The sequence below is a fragment of the Miscanthus floridulus genome, chromosome 19 (assembly GCF_019320115.1).
Source record: "Miscanthus floridulus cultivar M001 chromosome 19, ASM1932011v1, whole genome shotgun sequence".
In the NCBI taxonomy this organism is placed as follows: domain Eukaryota; kingdom Viridiplantae; phylum Streptophyta; class Magnoliopsida; order Poales; family Poaceae; genus Miscanthus; species Miscanthus floridulus.
Window position 1 is genome coordinate 106,092,038 of NC_089598.1, and position 19,550 is coordinate 106,111,587.

Sequence of the window (19,550 nt, forward strand, 5' to 3'; positions counted from 1 at the left end):
GCGGAAGATGCAGTTGGACAGCAGTATGGAGCGGTTGTTGCCGAAGTACTAGTTGAGCGTGATGTTCTCGGTGCTCACCACGATGGCGTAGCACCCCAGGGTTCGCCTGCAGCATCTCAATCCGCTAATTAGTTGATGGGTACACACGTACGGAACTGCTGGTGGCTGCAGTTGACGATGATCATGCATGGGGCCTACCGTCAGTGACTAGGATGAGGGAAGTAGTTGAGGCCAATATCGTCCATACGAAAATACTTGAACTTCCCTATTTGGCACCATACGAAAATACTTGAACTTCCCTATTTGGCACCATACGAAAATACTTGAACTTCCCTATTTGGCACCATGGGTTTCTGCTGCAAACAAGGGTATTTATGTCTTTTTGCCGGTCACTTGACACCGTTACTGCCCTAAATGGACGGCAGTGCCATTTACGAAAGGAAATTTCAACTTGTTGCCAGATAAGAAAGTTCAAATTTTCGAGTGCCAAATACGAAACACTTGTTTGTTTCAGTGCCAAATAAATAATTCTCTCAAAGACTAACCCCCTCATCCCAATCGGAATCAAACCCTAAAAAGAAAAGAAACCCACCTGAACCGGCCCTTGGCCGGCGCGGGAGAAGAAAGGCCGAACCGGGGCTGCTGCTCGCCGGGCTCGGCAAACGGGGGCACCGCGGCCAGGCCGCTCGACGGCGGCGTGCTCACCCGTCGGGGAGCACGTGCGCCGGCAAGGGGGCCGGCGACGGCGCCGTGGCTCGCTGCTCACTCTCGCTCGGTGGCCTCTCTGTGGCTGCGCCTGCGCTGAGGTAGAGAGAAGAGAGAGCGGCGAGCGAAGAGAGAGGAGAGAGCGGCGAAATGATTTTAGGGTTTTGCTGTGCGCTGGCTGCGGCGGGTTTTGTTGGCGCGAAATCGACGCGCAGCCGTCGATCTCCATCGGACGGCGCAGATTCACCGGGCCGGCCTTCAGCCCAGGCGGGTGCGCGCCCCAGGCCGAATTCCCGGCCCAGGCCCAGGTTGCGGCCTGGGCGCGGGGGAGCGCGCAGGAAGGGCGTGTGGGCTGTGGGCCGTGGGCCGCCTTGCCGTTTTAGGCCGAAACAGTAAAGAGCAAGAGCCCAGTTTTCTTTTTTCCTTTTTCTGGAAAATTGAAAATGTAAAATGGCTCAAAAGAAAAATAGAAAAAATAATTTTATCCTGTGGGTAAAATTCAAGAAATTGATGTAAAGTTTTTTCGCTGCTAAAGAAAAGGTATATTCTCCAGTGATTTTGAACAGACGTGATATTTAACTGGAGAAAAGGAAAGTTTTTCCAGTAAATGTTTATTTTCTGGAAATTGATTAATGAATTAAAGAAAATATAAAAAACAATTTTATCTGTGGGTAAAATTCAAGAAAAGGAGAAGTTTTGCCACAGCTAGAGAAATTGTTTATTTCCCAGTTAATTTGTACCAACGTGGTATTTAATTGGAGAAAAAGAAAAGTTTTCCGCTGCTAAAGAAATTGTTGATTCTCCAGTTATTTTGAACCAATGTAGTATTTAATTGTAGAAAAAGAGATTTGTCATGGATTATGATGTTGTTATTTTCTGACCAACGTTGTTAATAACAATATCGTAATTTTAATGATTTATGCATTGATTCTACTTCTGCCCAACGGTGATGTAGAATTAGTGTATAAGAACAGATGTTAATTTTAATGATTTATGCATTAATTCTACTTCTGCCCAACGGTGATGTAGAATTAGTGTGTAAGAACAATTGTGAAAGTTAAAGATTTATGCATTAATTATATTTCTGCCCAACGGTGATGTAGAATTAGTGTATAAGAATAATTGTATGTTTTGATTTTGACCAACGTTGGAATTAAGGCATACAAATGATATTATTTCTATGTTAAGAAAAGTTTTAACCTGGTTTTTCATCTTGTTTGAGGTGGACTGGGTAGTCACCTCACCGTGTTCCATTGAGTTTGTGGCACCGGTGAGGGAGACAAAAGTGAATGATGCCATTTGGACAACTAAAGAGATGGATTTTGAATCCCAAAAGATATTCTATGACTCCTTGGGCATAGGAAATGAATCACTATCAACAAGAAAAAGTTTGGCTGTGATAAAGAACATGATTGAACCTGCAATTGTAGGCTAAATCCCAGAGTGTGACACGGTCACCGAGTACCTCGATAGAATAAAGAGTTAGTTCACTGGCTCTTCAAAGACATATGCTACTCAGCTGAAGTGGTGGCATAAGAGAGCTCACGATGCGTTGTCGAAATTATGGCAATATTGTTTAGGCCATATTTCGAGGGAGAGAATAGAAAGAAAAGTTAAGAATGATATTCTTCCTCCATTAGAGCTCTCAGATTTAGAACAATGCAGAGAATGCATAAAAGAAAAAGTATGTAAAGAAGCGCAGGAATTTTATAGATTATTCACACAGACATCTATGATCAGCTTTCCTGTAAATAGTGTGGATGGTTATGATTCGTTCATAACATTCACAGATGATTACTCCTATTATGACTATATTTATCCAATCAAAGAAAGAAAAGATGTATTGGATAAATTTAAGATATTAAAGATTAAAGGCAGTCAGGTCTGACCGTGGTGGAGTACTACGGTCGACATACCCTAAAAGAATAGCATAATAGCCTAGTATTCTATACTGGGTGAACCTCAGCAGAATAGAGTAGCTAAAAGAATCAATCGTACCCTGATAGATATGGTGGGCAGTATGATAAATTACTCCACCTTATAGTTGAGCCTGTAGATGGAGGCGTTAAAAACCTCATTCATATTCTCAAAAGAGTACCAAGTAAATCGGTGCCCAAAACACCGTATGAGTTGTGGACAGAAAGTGTACCCTCACTAAACCACTTGCGTGTGTGGGGGAGCCCTGCTGAGGCTAAAGTATTTAACCCAAACATTGAGAAGTTAGATCCCAAAACAGTAAGGTGCCATTTCATTGGCAACACAGAAAAGTCAAAAGGTTTTCGTTTTCCATTGTCCAGAGAGACATACAAAGTAGAAAAGTCAAAAGGTTTTCATTTTTCATTGTCCAGAGAGACATACAAAGTTTATGGAAATAAGACACGATGTTTTCCTAGAGAATGAAAAGATGAGGGGGAGCATGGTAGCTCGAGAAATTGTCCTTGAAGTGGAGCGGGTGTATGCGTCCACTCCAATGATTCATGAGCCATTTTTCTCACTACCTGCTATAGCTGCACCGACAGTGCTAAATACTATGGTGCCAGCACCTGTTGTTATTTCACCTGTGGCAACAATGAATGAAAATGAGGAACCTGTTCTTCAGGATTCTATAGAACCTATTGCCACACATGAGGAGGAGCAACAACAACCTCAAATAGAAGATGTGCCAAATGTGGAGGCCCCTAGAAGGTCTAAAAAAGTTAGAAAATCAGCTATTTCTGCTGATTATGAAGTGTATAACACTAAGGAATTTCAAATGGAGGATGTTCCCACCTTATTTGAAGAAGCCATGAGGAGTGATCATTCATCAAAGTGGCTTGAGGCCATGCAAAATGAAATGAAATCGATGAATGTCAATAAAGTTTGGGATTTGGAAATAATTCCTAAAGGAGTTAAAACAGTAGGCTATAAATGGGTCTACAGAATAAAACTTGGCTCTCAAAGAAATATAGAGAAATATAAAGCGTGACTTATGGCAAAAGGCTATATGCAAAGAGAAGGGATTGATTATAATGAGACCTATTCTCCAGTCTCATGTAAAGTTTTCTTCAGAATCATAATGGCATTAGTGGCACATTACGATTGAAAATTACATCAGATGGATGTAAAGACGGCATTTCTCAACGGAAACTTGGAGGAAAATGTTTACATGGCACAACCGAAAGGTTTTGTCATGGAAGAAAAAGAACGAATGGGATGCCGCCTAAAGAAATCCATTTATAGATTAAAGCAAGCTTCAAGACGGTAGTACTTGAAGTTTGATCAGTCAATAAAGAATTTTGGGTTTTAAAGAGAGTGTAGAGGACAATTGTGTCTATGCAAAGTTTAAGAATGGGAAGTTTATCTTCCTTGTCCTATATGTAGATGATATCTTACTTGCTAGTAGTGATGTCAGTCTACTACTGGAGATAAAGAAATTTGATATGAAAGATCTTGGCGAAGTCTTATTCGTTCTAGGGATCGAGATTCACCAAGATAGAAGAAAAAGGGTATAAGGACTGTCACAAAAGGCATACATGGAAAAGATCTTAAAGAAATTCAGTATGCACAAATGTAGTCCCTCACCTGCTCCTATTGTCAAGGGCGACAGATATGGGGATTTTAAATGCCCCAGGAACCAATGTGAGCTCAATCGATAAAGTGAAAGTGGTTCCATAGGCTTCAGCTGTCGGAAGCTTGCAACATGCTCAAGTATGTACGCGCCCTGACTTGGCATTTGTTACTGGGTTTTACTTGGCAGATTTCAGAGCAATTCTGGAATAGAACACTGAAATTAGTAAAGAAAGTCTTGCATTATTTGCAAGGAATGAAAGGCCTCATGATGACGTATAGAAGATCTGATTGACTCCACATGGTGGGATATTCAGATTCTGATTATGCGAGAGTGAATGCATATCCAGACGTGGATTTTCTATCATCTCGCAAAGGGGAGCTATTTCATGGAAAAGCTCAAAGCAAACTGTCACTACATCGTCCACAATGTATGACAGTTTGTAGCGTGTTATGAGGCAACGGGCAGGTGAACTAACTAACAAAGTTCATACCCAGTTTGAAGGTGGTTGACGACATCTATAGACCACTTAAAGTAATACTGCGATTATAATCTGGCAGTACAGTATGCTCACAACATAAGTCAAGTGGTGCTGCCAAACACATTGACATAGAGTATTATGTTGTGAAAGATTAAGTCTGGGATCAAGTCATAAGTCTTGAGCATATAAGAATAGAAAGGATGCTTGCGGATCCGCTTACAAAAGGCTTACCACCCAACATGTTCAGAGGACATGGTGTTCAGAGAACATGTAGCTAGCTTGGGTTTAAGGGAAAGCCTAAAATATTCCTGGACAAAAGAATGTCCAAAGATAAGTATCTATTTTAGAACAGAGTAGTGAGTTGTAGCTGTTAAGTCTATCGGCAATGGACCGTGACGATGAGACATGCTCTATGAGCTAATCTGTAATGGAATGAACAAAAGCAAATGATATAAAAGTGAAAGATGGAATGAGATCAAGGGGGAGAATGTTAGTTGATCTCCACCAATAGGCCCAACGGCCTATTGGGCCCTATCTCTGCTCCCTGATCGGGGGAGCCCAACCCTAACTCGGTTGGAGGGCCCCTGTCGCACGGCACACATAAAAGGAATGTGGGGGTGAGGGCTCGGAAGACGAGGTTGACCGGAGCCGCCACACCCACCGAAAGAGAAACCCTAATCCGATCCTAAAGCGTGCTGCCAGCGACGGGATGTGCCCGCCATCGCCGTCGTCCCTGCAGGTCTACACCGGCCCCCTCTGGACCACCACTGTACCTCGCCACCGAGCCGGAGCTGCCTCGACATCGGTGTCCGCGAGGTCACGAAGCTATTATCCACGGCGGATCTACGGGTTAAACACAGAGGTACCAATCCTACGATGTTTACAGCCCATGGATGCAATTTCTGAAGATGTCACGTTTCACTTTCAGTTCCACCTGCTTATATGCAGAGATTGTTTTTTTTAACTACTAATGGAAAAGCTTTTTTAAAACCAATAGAGCGCTTTTACTACCATAAGTCCCAACCCTTCAATGCTACTCCCTCCATCCCAAATTAGAGTCTTTCCAAGAATCTTGGAGAGCTCAAGTTTAACCAATAAAATCTTAAAATCATCATCAGAATTAAAAACCAATAAACAGAATGCAATGATGGGGGAGTACGAGGAGGCATCAGAGTCATGGAAGACGAGCAACATAGCTAGCCTCTCGGAGGCAGCTTCTGCAACTCAAGCAGGATACACATGCCGTCATCTGCCTCAGGAACGTCCCTCCAACTAAAATCGAATTCAAACATTAGTACATTATTATTATTACCAAACTCTGAATCTCTAACTAAATTTCGACGGAGGGGGCGAAGCTGGCAGGCATCAGAGTCATGGAAGACGAGCAACACAGCGTGCCTCCTCGCGGAGGCAGCAGCTTCTGCTTCGTAAGCAGGATACACATGTCGTCATCTGCCCCCAGCAGCATCCCCCAACCAACTGACCAACCCAATCCAATCAATCAATCTAACCCCGAGGAAGAACTCGAAGCGCAAACCGAAATCGGCAAACAAAAACCGCATTAAAAAAAGCCACAAGTTGAAGGTTTCTCGAACTGAAAAACGCGCAAGTGGGCATGGATGGAACATTCGGGCTCTCCGAAGAAGAAAAGCATAAACAATCTGTTGGCGGCGGCGGCTGAAGAGACGGGAATGGGATGGCCGGCGGCCCGTGCGGCGTTTATGGATGGGTGACCGTGGGTGCTAGGGTTGGGTTGAGTGCCCTCGGCCACCTTTACATTCTCCAGGACGACACCTGGACGCATCTTGGCCGTCCGATCCGCAGCGGCTGATGATGGCGCTCGTCGTCAGTTGCGCTTACGATTGTCTCCTCAGATGACGTAAAAAAAGAGAGTAATTTTGCCGTCGCACAAGTTGTATCGAGGATGATCTAGACATCAATTATGCAGTGTTACAGTTACAAGAAAACGCAAACAATTTGATTGTACAAGAGTGAGATGTTGCAAACTTTCCAACGACATTGACAGCATATAGTACTTTACAGAGGAGAATGCAATGGAGATAGGGGGTGTCATCCTTCATATTTGCAAGGTACAAAGAACTGGATTGCATTCATCTATACCATCCCAAACAGTCACCATGTCTGCAGCTTATATAGGGGTACGAAATCGTAAACAACCAACAGTGCCACCATACCGTCTTGTTGTCCGGCTTGGTTATGCCCATCCTAACGCCTGAGGTTGCCTCATTGACCCCCACACACTGACCCATCCCCTCTCACATGAGAAAGAAAACAGCATCAACGGTTGCAGTGCAGAAGTAGACACATGTGTGCCGCTTGCTGAGAATAAGAAAGCAGCTTGTTCCTGAGAAAATCAGCACGATGACTTCTGCTGCAGAATGATGACATCTACTTCTGCTGAGTGATAGCATCACTGCAGAACTTCTTGAAATTTTGGCACTCGTCAGTCAGGAAGTCACTGCAAAATTTGACAGGATCTCAGAACTGTATTCTTGAGAGGCAGAATAGAGATGGAAGAGGGATAGACCATGGACTTACTAGATACGTTCAACCATTTCTGCCTGATCCCATCTAGGACTCCAGGGGTAGTCGTTTATTGGGGGCGACATAATAGGCGTCCCGTCAGCATTACAGTGCTGCAGAGGTATCAGATAGGCATGTGTCACTCCACAGGATCAAATCACAGAGGAACAGTTTATGGTGCATTCTTTGTAACCATTCATTCTAGTGGGAGGCCTATACAGTGATGATTTTCATCATTTGCTTACTAGCATCTAATTGGTAAAAAAAAAGGATACCTAAAAAAGAACAATATATTATAACTTTCGCCCTAACGACCAGCTTGACTTCCAAGGCTCGCCTAACACGTGTAGCAGAGTATTTTCATGATATCTCAGACTACATGTTTGCTTCATCTTGTGTTCATTTTCAGAAATCAGAACAGTCAAGCATAACAACAAAGGGTGGTGAAAATGGAATAGGAAAAACTTAAAGTGAGACCTCTGATCAGCCAATAACCATGTAATTACAAATAAACATAACCTGAGAACTCTGCAATGTGAGGACAGGTTGATGCTTTGGGAATTGAAGGGGGATGGCAAAGTGAACCTGCAGCACCACATTGCAATCTTGTCACTTGATAATGAACTAATTCGAGAGGGAGGGAGGGAGAGGGAGAGGGAGAGAAAGAAAGAAAGAAAGAAAGAAAGAAAGAAAGAAAGAAAGATCCACTGAATTACAGAAAGCATGCTTTATTCAAAATGTGATATTCAGCAGTTAGGAATATAGGTCGAGGGGAAATAAAGGAAAAATACACTCCACAAATCTACAGCTTCTTTATATTCAACATAAGAATTGTGGGAGATGCATCATCGCCAACATTCTGAAAGTTGGTAACCAAATACGACATACAGCATCATGGTGCTGTTCCATGAGAATTAACATGTTACTGGATGTATCATCCTTTTCCTTCTCAGGTGTCAGGTTTTGTTTCCTTGATTTGTTTATGCATTAAAGTGGTCAGTTTAAAGTGCTTGAAAAATCCATAAATGTAAATGATTTGAAGTCTCTGCCTTGTGCAAAGGGGGAACACAAATCCAGAGGAAAAAAATGTGTTCCCCCCTGTGTTTTTACTAACACCATGGCATGGAGAGAAAAAAAAAGAGAGGGCACTAGGTTCAAGCATTCTGTATCATACCAGAAATGTGAAACTTCCAGAAATGGAAAGAATTGTAACCCTCCTGCAAAAAATCTGATGCGCATATGTATCATTAGTAGACTTGTTAAAATGCATGATCATGTAAGGGAAAACAATACTATATTAGTACCGGATCAGCCTCTAATGGTCTCCCAAAGGAAGGAGCTAGTGCCTCAATAAAACGTCTTCTGGAACCAATTGAAGCTGATGCCTCTACAAGCTACAGTATAATTAGAAAAATGTAAGGAACAGAAGGTGCCACTAAATTATACAAAGATAATGATAGACAATAGCCTAATTAGATTCCTTAAAATGAGTTTACAGAAGAGATTACATATAAAAAGAGAGGAGGAGGGTGACCCAAAGGGCCAGCCGAGTCCCAAGAGGCCAGCCGAACCCCAAGGGGCCAGCTGGGCATTAACTCAGCACAGCTAGCTAGGAGATTAAAGCTAGGAGATTACACAAGTAACTAGGTGATTAAAGTAAATAGCAATTAATTCTAACACCCCCCCGCAGTCAGATCGTTGGTGGAGCGAACGTTTAGACTGGAGCGAAAATCCATGAAGACAGAGGAAGGGAGCCCCTTGGTGAAGACATCGGCGAATTGCGACGTGGTGGGCACATGAAGAACCCGGACTACACCCATGGCGACACGTTCACGGACGAAGTGAAGGTCGATTTCCACGTGCTTGGTGCGCTGATGTTGAACGGGGTTGGTGGAGAGGTAGCAGGCGCTGACATTGTCGCAGTAGATAAGGCATGCGGAGTCCAGGGGATGGTGAAGTTCCTGGAGCAGTTGCCGCAGCCAAGTGGCTTCAGCGACGCCGTTGGCAACAGCCCGGTACTCTGCCTCGGCGCTGGACCGAGATACAGTGGGCTGCCGCTTGGAGGACCAGGAGACCAGGCTGCCCCCGAGGAAGACGGCGTAGCTGGAGGTGGAGCGGCGGGTGTCCGGGCAGCCGGCCCAATCAGCGTCGGTGTAGACACGGAGCTGTGTTGGGGCTGTTCGGGGAATGACCAGACCATGGCTGAGGGTGCCCTGAAGATAGCGAAGGATCCGCTTGGCAGCGACAAGGTGAGTTTCCCGCGGATCATGCATATGAAGGCACCCTTGTTGGACGGCATAGGCAATGTCGGGCCTGGTGAAGGTGAGGTACTGGAGGGCACCCACAAGGCTGCGATAAGCAGTGGGATCAGCAACAGACAGGCCGGCATCAGCTGGTACCTTTGCACAAGTGTCAACTGGAGTGGAGCAAGGCTTGCAATCACTCATGCCATGGCGAGCAAGTATGTCCAGAGTGTACTGACGCTGTGAAAGGAGAACAGAATCCCTGTGGCGCTGAACTGCAACGCCAAGGAAGTGATGTAGGGGTCCAAGATCTTTCATGGCGAACTCCTTTTTCAGAGCAACAATGACACGGTGAAGGAGTTGCTGAGATGAAGCCATAAGGACAATGTCATCCACATATAAGAGCAAGTAGACTGTCTCGGTGCCACGGCTGAATATGAAGAGAGATGTGTCTGACTTGGCTTCAGTGAACCCCAGAGAGATCAGAAAGGAGGCAAAGCGGCTGTACCAGGCCCGCGGGGCTTGCTTCAAGCCGTAGAGGGATTTGTTGAGTCTACAGACATGATCTGGAAGTGCAGGATCAGCGAACCCAGTAGGCTGAGAGCAGTATACTGTTTCTGAAAGAGTCCCGTGGAGGAAAGCGTTCTTCACGTCAAGTTGATGAATCGGCCAATCCCTGGAGTGTGCCACCGTGATGACTGTCCGAACAGTGGCTGGCTTGACAACCGGGCTGAAAGTTTCATCATAATCAACACCGGGGCGTTGAGTGAATCCCCGAAGTACCCAACGAGCCTTGTATCTCTCCAATGAGCCATCAGCATGGAACTTGTGTTTGAAAATCCATTTTCCAGTAACAACATTGGCCTTGGTGGGGCGGGGGACGAGGTCCCAGGTGTGGTTGTCCTGAAGAGCCGCATATTCATCTTCCATGGCCTGGCGCCAATGAGGATCAGCAAGGGCATCTCGACAGGACCACGGTAGGGGAGACAAGGCCTCGGTATGCAAGGCGAGGCGAGGCGAGGCTGCCGGTAGCCTGTTTTTCCACGGGTCGCCATGCCGTGGGAGTTGGCGACCGGCGGAATGGAAACAGCACCAGCAGGAACCGGAGGATCGCTCTTGACATAGCGAGGTGGAGAGGGGACCATGCTGGAACGTCGAGGAGGCGCTCCTGCCGGGCGCTTGGGTGGCGGGGCAGGAGCAGGAGCACGCCTGCTGTAGACATGAATAATAGGCGGCTTCTGAGGCGCAATCACCGAGGGGGGGGGGGGGGGGGGAGCACGCCGGCTGTACACGTGGACGACGGGTGGAGCCGGCGCCTGTATAGGGGACGCCTGTACAAGGGGCGCCTGTACAGAGGACGCCGGGGACCCCCTGGACACAGCCGGTGGTGCCGGGGTGGAGGGCGCTGGCAGCACCGGGGCCCTGGACGCCAGCGTGCCTGCGCGTGCCAGAGATGGTGCCAAAGGCACCAACTGGAAGGGGGCAGCAGCGCCGGGTGTACCTGCAGGAAGGGGAGACACTGGAATGGTGTCGTCATCAGTTAGAAAATCAAGTTCCTGCTGAGGAGGGGATGGCCGGCTGAGGGAAAAAGGAAACGTTGTTTCGTCGAAAACAACGTGGCGAGAAATGATGACGCGGTTGGTGTTGAGGTCGAGACACCGATAGCCCTTGTGATCCGGTGAATAACCAAGGAAAGCACAAAGGGTGGAGCGGGGGGCAAGCTTGTGAGGAGTGGTGGCAGAAAGGTTGGGGTAGCATGTGCACCCGAAGGCACGAAGATCATGATAGGAGGGGAGGGTGCCATGGAGGGCGAAAAAGGGGGTGCTCATGTTTAGAGTTTTGGTGGGAACGCGATTGATGAGATAGGTGGCAGTGGCTAGAGCATCAGCCCAGTAAGAGGGGGGCATGGAAGCTTGGAAGAGGAGGGTGCGTGTGATGTTATTGACGGTGCGGATCATGCGCTCGGCTTTCCCGTTTTGCTGGGAAGTATAGGGGCACGACATGCGGAGAGTGATGCCATGAGCAAGAAAGAAAGTACGAGAGGCGGAGTTGTCAAACTCACGACCGTTGTCACATTGGACTGATTTAATGGTGCAGCCGAATTGGGTAGACACATGAGCGAAGAAATTAGAAATCGTGGGGAATGTATCGGACTTAGCGCGAAGGGGAAAAGTCCAGAGGAAATGAGAGCAATCATCAAGAATAACTAAATAATATTTGAAACCAGAGACACTAACAACAGGAGATGTCCACAGGTCACAATGGATTAAATCAAAATTCTTGGCTGCTCTAGATAGCGAAATAGAAAAAGGGAGACGAATATGACGCCCAAGCTGACAGGCGTGGCAGAGGGAGTCATCTTCAGGCTTGCTGCAGACAATGGAGGAGGACTGTGCAAGGGACTGAAGAGTGGCCTTGCCGGGGTGACCAAGGCGCCTGTGCCAGGTAGTTGGTGAAGGAGTGGCGACAAGGGCGCAAGAGCCAGTGATGGATGAAGGGAGCTGAAGAGTGTAGAGAGGCCCCGTGCTGTTACATCGGAGGAGGGTGTTCCGGATACGGAGATCCTTCACAGAAACACCAAGAGGGTCAAACTCGACAGAAACACAATTGTCAGTAGTGAATTTTTGAACCGAAAGGAGATTTCTGATAATGTCGGGAGCTACAAGGACATTGTCGAGGCGAAAGGGTCCAGGAAGGACAGAATAGCCGGTGCCAATAACAGGGAGGGTGGCCCCGTTGCCTACGACAATGGAGGGAAAGGAAGAGAATGGTGTAGCGGTGACCATACCAGGGTTGGCGGTGATGTGGGAGGAGGCGCCCTAGTCAATCACCCAATCCGAGGAACTCGGTGGTGGGGTGAGGGAGACGGTGTTGAAGGCGCTAGCGAGACCCTTGGGCGTCCAGGGCGCCCAAGCAGGAGGTGCCTGAGGGGGCTGCGGGTAGTAGGACCCGGAAGCCGGTGGTGGAGCGAAGTATGCCGGTGGCACGCCGGCCACCAGAGCCTGTTGCAGAGGTGCAGGCTGGACTTCGTGTGGTGGAGGGCCACGGGCGCCGCCGGCGGTGGACCCTGGCCACATGTGGATAGAGCCGGTCCAGGGGTTGAGCAGCGAGGGCCACTGTGGTGTGGCTGGTGCAGTCCCGCCCTGTGCACTGCTGTGGGAGCCGCCAGAGCCGCGCCTGCCGCGGCGGCGTCGGCCGCGGTTGCCACTGGATTGCTGTCCAGCAGTGGCCTGATGATGGCGTGGAGGCGCAGGCGAGGACGAAGTGGGCGGCCTGATGGAGGGCGGGGCGACGAGAGCCGAAGGAGAGGCAGAGGGCGTCCCCATGTTGAGCTCGGCCAAACGGAGGTCAGCACGAACATCGGCGAAGGACGGGAACGGCCTCTGGAGGGTGACGAGCTGGGACATGAACTGAAAACGTTCATTGAGACCCCGTAGAACGGTCAGCACCAGAGTTCGGTCCTGGATGGGCTCGCCGAGGTCGGCGAGGGCATCCGCCATGCTCTTCATTTTGCGGCAGTAGTCATCGATGGAGAGGGCACCTTGGCAGAGAGTGCGAAACTCGGCGTCGAGGAGCATGGCGCGGGACTCGCGATTGTTGAGGAACTGCTGTTCAATCCCGAGCCATGCTATCCGGGCGGTGAGGCCGTCGTGCTCATGGATGACGTCCAGGAGGTCGGCGGAGATGGTGTTGAAAAGCCAAGAGAGGACGACGCGGTCCATGCGTGACCACGCCGGATCGTAGGGGCGGGAGTCGTCGCTGAGGACGTGATCCTTCAAGGCGAAACGACCGAGGATGAGGAGGACATAGCCGCGCCACTTGGAGTAGTTGAGGATTGAAGATCAAGATCGATAGGGATGAGGTTCTTGATGTTCTGGACGGCAGCAGCTTGAGTGTGGAGGTGGGCGATGGCGGCTGCTTCAGAGGAGGCGGAGTGGACGTCGTCATCCTCAGGATCGGCGTCGTCGTCCGAATGCTCGGGGCGGAGGCGATCCCGGAGGCTGTGGCCTGCTGCTCCAGGGTATCTGCCTGCGCGCGCTCTTTGTCAAGAGCAGCAGCAGCGGCGCGGACACGCTCCTGGGCGGTGGCAGCGGACTTGAGAAGGGCAGCTTCTTCCTCGAGCTGCTGGTTGCGCTCTGTGTTGGTGGAGCGCAGAGAGGAGGCCTCATCCTCCAGGCGCTTGGCAGCAGAGAGGGCTTCGTCGCGGAGCTTGGTCGCGGTAGCCATGGCGGAGGAGCTGGAGGTGGCCATGGGCGCGCGCAGCAGCCTGGGGTGGGTGGAGTGGGAGCGGAAGCAGAAGGATCGATGGTTTAGTCTGATACCATGATAGACAATAGCCTAACAGGCTTAGATTCCTTAAAATGAGTTTACAGAAGAGATTACATATAAAAAGAGAGGAGGAGGGTGACCCAAAGGGCCAGCCGAGTCCCAAGAGGCCAGCCGAACCCCAAGGGGCCAGCTGGGCATTAACTCAGCACAGCTAGCTAGGAGATTACACAAGTAACTAGGTGATTAAAGTAAATAGCAATTAATTCTAACAGATAATCCCCTGCTTTATGGGCTTTCATGACATCACACAGTTGTCAGCTAGGCAACAACTAGGTGCCAAGTTAGGCAGTGGTGGTCACTGGTCAGAGAAGCTTTGGGCATCATCACAGGCCGGGGTCACTGTGCAGAGGAAGGAGTTTGAGCGAGAGGAAAGTCATTATGTTAGGATTTAAGACTCCCTCTCTCTGGGCATCATGGCAACCATGCATGCTTAATTAATAAAAAATATTAAATGCTTCAATAGCATACTTTGATAAATGAAAAGTCCATAGGTTTTATACAACCAAGCACTTGAAGACCTACAAACAGAGAGGGCGAGATGCAAGAACTAGGCAGCAAGAAAAGCACATGCAACTGCAGTCAGGCTTAAAGCTATGATCCAATTAACAGTATAAGACCTATTGTGTTTTTCCTCCTTCATTGTTCCTTACGTTGTGGTTTTCCCCCATTTCAAACATAGTCACAACAAAGACACAAATTTAATGCAACTGAACCAAACAACCAGTGAACATTCTGCAATCCCCAACTCCCATGATATATCTTACATGCATGGCATTGACATGAAAATTGCACAAAAAATTGCAAAACAACAACACAGCTTACCAGACCGTTAAGACTATCTTCTAAAGCAGGAAGATACTCCGCCAAGCACCTACATATGATAGATCAGGGAGGGTTCATCAGTTAGAAGGTCATTATTGTATATTTTTTAGAAATGTTCTAATAAACGAGAACATAAGGGCATAACAAGAGTGTTATGTCTCACAACATGACATGCAACAGGATAAGACAGAAGGACAGACAATCATCATCTAGCGGTGTGGCAAGTTAACTTACATCCCATTTGACCATGGAGGGAGTTTCACATCCTCAACTGAGAGAAGTGACTTCAAATCTGGTGTTGAGATTAGTTTGAGTCGTGGAGCAGAAGGCATAGAAGAGTAGCTTGAACTCCTACTAATTGGAAAAATGACCTGCATAAGAAACAGGCAACATATTTTCAAATTCGCAATAGAAACTCGTATATTCCATTGGGTTGTCCAAACTATAGAAAGACAAACTGAAAACTGACAGCCAAAAAACTAAATACATTTGGGCATGAGCAATGTATATTGCCAAACTAGGCAAATAAGAAATACTGGGCCGCATCTGTTAAATTTTCTGTACAATGTTTAATCTTTATTTACCAGAGGAGGTCGTAAGCTGGGGCCCACATCAATCAACAAAAAATCAGCACAACTCGACAACCACCCTCCAACATTTTCCCTTCCCATGCTTTCTCCTCTCCCCATGCTCTCTTCAAGCTAGGTCCCCACTCCCCAAGCCGATGACGACCATGGGTGTTGCTGGTCACAGGCGAGGCTCCGACAGCGTGTACTCCTACTGCCGACAGACGCTATTACCGCTCCCCTCATACCCTTCACAATATATTTTACCGGCAGCACAGCATCACTACCTCCTCTTATTCTCCCATTGTGGACGCCCTTATATGTGTGCCAGGATGTGTCTGTCACTACTTGGAGAGTTCTGCTAGAGGTTTCTCATAAATACTTCTAATTGAACATATGACTGAAACCTCACCTATGTGCGCTTGTACCTTAAGGTTAAGGACCAGAGGGTTTGGTGGAGTTTGGCGTGAGTTGGCGTGAGTTGGTGTGAGTGTGAGTTTGTGTCCCTGGGACTTGCCTTTGGCTGGCCTGGGGTGTGTTGTATGGGTTCTTTTCCATTTTTACTTCTTAATAAAATGATGTGCAGCTCTCCTGTGTTTTTCTAGAAAAAAAAAACCTCACCTATGTAAAGAGAACATCTAAATGCAACAATAAGGTTGTTGTCTGTGAAATCCTTTTTTCAATTCCGTATTTTTTTTTTATCAGTGATACAGTGCTCTGGTCAGTCTAACATGCAAAAGGTTCAGTGTAATGTGCACAAAAGTCAACGGAAACATTCTGAAACTGCCGGTAAGAATAGTAGTGACCGTCTTGATCCTACTCAGTACATACCTTGGTTGGAGAACATGACAAGTAAACACTATCAGATAAATAGTCTAGAAGATTTCTATGGCATTGCAAATTTTAGTCATAATGTGAAGTTTCAGCAGGACTGACTAGATGAGAGTTTGCATATAACATTTATCAACAAGGCAACAATTCATCATGAATAGTGCTACTATTATCTAATGTTCATGTCTGTGTCCGTGGAACCAGTGATTTTAGAGATTAACCTGGAGATGGATCTTTTGAGGTAATCTCCAAGGACATCCTGGCACCAGTTTGGCAAAGTCAAAGTCAGAGTCCAGAAGTGGTACAGCAAATTTCACCTCATCTGGCTGCAAAATACAACAATGAGAGGTGAGAGTAGATATCAATTTTCACAAAAGAAAAATTGTAGAAATTGGTAAACTTACCCTATCAGCAGAAGGTACCATGCAGACTTCGATTCCCTGTCCATGAGATGATTTCGAGAAGTCATTTCTCAACCAATGTATCCAATAAGAAAATTGAACTAATTTGGAAAAGCAGTTGGTAATAAGTCATTCAGGCCACTCAACCTTCAGCAAGTACTTAAGACCCAGTATGTTTCTCGCTATACTGCAGCCATACCATATAAAGGCTGCTGTAAGAATAAAATGTAGACCATACATCTGCACATGTGGCATACTAATCTAATATCTCAATGTCACCAAATGGGCAACTGTGGAAGTCCGTTATGCCGTTACCTCCTTAGAGAGAACAGTGCTTAGTTCAAACGCCACTCTTGCGTCATCCACCATGTGAACCCGCTTCTTTTGGTATTCAATGTACAATTCTCTGCACCAATCAAAATTAGAATTAAACAGTTATCAAAAGAAAGCTTAGCAACAAAAGTAACAGGAGTATCTCAGTGCGCTTTTGTCACCAACAAGAACATCTCATGATATCCATTTCTTCAAAACCACATGACTGCCTCACAAACTAAAGTTAAAAAATAAAGTGGACAGATCATGCATTCGTTCAATCCTGGCTCTGACAGAAAGCAAAGACACCAGCATTCATCCCTACCCAGTACTCCCTATTCATAAACATGGTCAGACCATCTTCCCATGTTTCCAATCCTCAGTCCGTAAATAGCACTGCTACCACCCCAACCAGAAACAGGCAATGATGATCACAACATAAGCATAGACAACCCGAGAAGCAAGAAGAACCTCACCGGAGCTCCTGTACGAGGGCAAGGAGTCCCTCGGGGGCGCGGCAATCCCAACGCGCCAAGCAGCTCTTATCGCCATTTCCAGCCACAGCGTAGTCGACCAGCGGCTGGAACCTCTCGTCCTCCGGCCCGAACACCACGTCCGGCGCCACCTTGGGAGACAGCGCATTGTACACGAAATCCCCTGCGGTGGCAGAATCTGAGCTACAATTCCAAACCCTAGTACCATTAGAGCGCTTCGAGCGAGGGTGCGTTACAGTGGACGTAGTCGAGGCAGAAGGGGATGGCGAGCGTGAACCGATCGGCGGTGCTGCCGTTTCGGCAGCCGGACCAGATCTGTCCCACCTGCAAGCGAGCGAAGTGAGACGGCGAGTGCAAGGCGAAGGCGAGGAAGAGCGGGGATGAAGGGGAGCGCATACCCTGATGGGAAGCTTGGAGTGCGAGAGGAGGTAGTTGAGCTGCGCGGCGATGAGGGGAGCGAGTGGGGGCGCCGAGGCGGAGGAGGCCGGCCCGGCGGCGTCGGCGGACGGAGACATCGCCGGCGGCGGATGTGGTGGCGATGAATTCCGGATGCCTCTCTCTCCTGGACTCACACCAAATTTTTTATTATTTTCTTCGCTTGATCTGTCTTGGGTTTAGAAATAGGGCCCGGATGATATTCCATTTGCGAGTTTAAACCCCACGATGGTCGGCCTCGTTAGCTTCGTCGAAAAACAAGTTTCACTTCGTTTTGTCAAATTTTTTTAAGATTCTCCGTCATATCGAATTTTTAGACGCATGCATGAAGCATTAAATATAAATAAAAAATAAAATTAATTACACAGTTTAGACGAAATCCACGAGACGAATCTTTTAAGCCTAATTAGATTATGATTGGACATTAATTGCCAAATAACAACGAAAATGCTACAGCGCTCATTTTGCAAAAAAATTTGCATCTAAACTGGGCCCAAGCCGAAATACTGTTTCGACCGAAGAAGTTTCATATGACACCTCTAGTTGTGAAGAAGTTTCATTGTTTTCAAAATTCCAATCCAAAGTTTACTCTAGTGCCATGACATCCAATCCAAAGAGATTTTAAGTTAATGAGAAATGAAGCGTAGTGTCATTCTATTGTTTCAAGCTGACGTTATCCAAAGAGCTATACGAGTCAAGATTTAAGAAATGAAACCAAATGTTCCATGAATGAAACCCGTTTGGCCCCTAATGCTAGTGTCCAAAATGTTCTAAGTGCCGTTTCTTTCTTCACAGCTCTTTCACGATTTTGCCATATCGTCATTTGAGTCTATTGAAACAGTTTACATATGATTTTAGTCCAAGCCGCGTAAATCCTCTTATTTCTTTTTTCACATCTCATTCATGGTTCTGCATGTCGTTGATTATACCTAAGCATCACCTTAATGAGAAAAGAAGTTTCATTGTTTTCAAATTCCAAATCCAAAGTTTACTCTAGTGCCATGTCATCCTATCCAAAGAGATTTAATAAGTTGAGAAATGAAACGTAGTTCATTCTACTGTTTCGTAAGCTGACGTCATCTAAAGAGTTATATGAGTTAAGAAATGAAATCAAGGGCCAGTTTGGCACAATGAGATAGTTTTTTTTTGTCAATTACCTTTTTTTAAAATAGTTTCATGGTTGAAGCTGCTTTAAGAGATGAGGTGAGAGGAAGCGAGAAAAAAAATAGCTTATCTCAACTTCAGCTGACACATGTGGGTCCAACCTGCTCAAAAGATAGTTTTGCCCTGTTACAAGAAGAGAGAGAGAGCAGACGCTCGGGGAAAGAGCGCGTGCGCCGGGGCGTGGCCCGCCGAGGCGCCGCCAGAAGAACTCGGGGTGCGGCCGCCGGGGCTTGCTGCCGCGTGGGTGCGCGACCACCGGAGCTCAGGGCGCTCCCGCCGGGGCTCGCCACCGCGTGGGCGCCCGGCCGCCGGAGCTTGGGGCACGGCCACCATGGCCGCCGGGGCTCGCATCCGGGGGACAGGCGGCGCTGTCGGATGCCGCATCGGGAAGAAGTAGAGGGGAGGAAAAAAAAGCTGGGTCGCTGCAGACGTGGCCGTCGCGGTCGGCGAGTCGGTCGGGCTGGGGGCGCGGCCGTCGCAGTCGCGGGGCGCTCGGGCTGGGGGCGCGCACGTCGCGGTCGCCAGGACGCAAGGGCTGGGGGCGAGGCCGAGGTCGTCGTGGCCACCGGGGCGTTCTGGCCGGGGGCGTGCCGACGCGGCCGTCGGTCGTGCGGGCACTACGGCCGGGGGCGCGTCCGTCGAGGCAGCGGATGCGACGAGATCGGAAAAAGACGGT

The 19,550-nt window shown here is 47.6% G+C and overlaps 1 protein-coding gene across 2 annotated transcripts; it reads right to left on the minus strand.

Moving 5' to 3' along the window:
• Positions 1 to 6,730: 6,730 nt before the first annotated feature.
• LOC136528535 (uncharacterized) lies at positions 6,731 to 17,891 on the minus strand. Of its 2 annotated transcripts, XM_066521509.1 has the most exons (14): positions 17,674 to 17,891; positions 17,512 to 17,599; positions 17,258 to 17,438; positions 16,785 to 16,875; positions 16,617 to 16,709; positions 16,473 to 16,508; positions 16,290 to 16,394; positions 14,906 to 15,042; positions 14,672 to 14,720; positions 8,582 to 8,671; positions 8,452 to 8,505; positions 7,797 to 7,862; positions 7,293 to 7,390; positions 6,731 to 7,212 (listed from the first exon to the last, which is right to left on the minus strand). In XM_066521509.1, exons 1-14 carry the CDS (start codon positions 17,788 to 17,790, stop codon positions 7,143 to 7,145), a joined length of 1,275 nt encoding a protein of 424 aa, XP_066377606.1. In that variant the 5' UTR covers positions 17,791 to 17,891; the 3' UTR covers positions 6,731 to 7,142. The 2 variants fall into 2 exon arrangements, with proteins under 2 accessions (XP_066377606.1, XP_066377607.1); XM_066521510.1 differs by lacking the exon at positions 16,617 to 16,709 and having other exon boundaries at positions 17,674 to 17,888.
• Between the last annotated feature and the right edge of the window lie 1,659 nt (positions 17,892 to 19,550).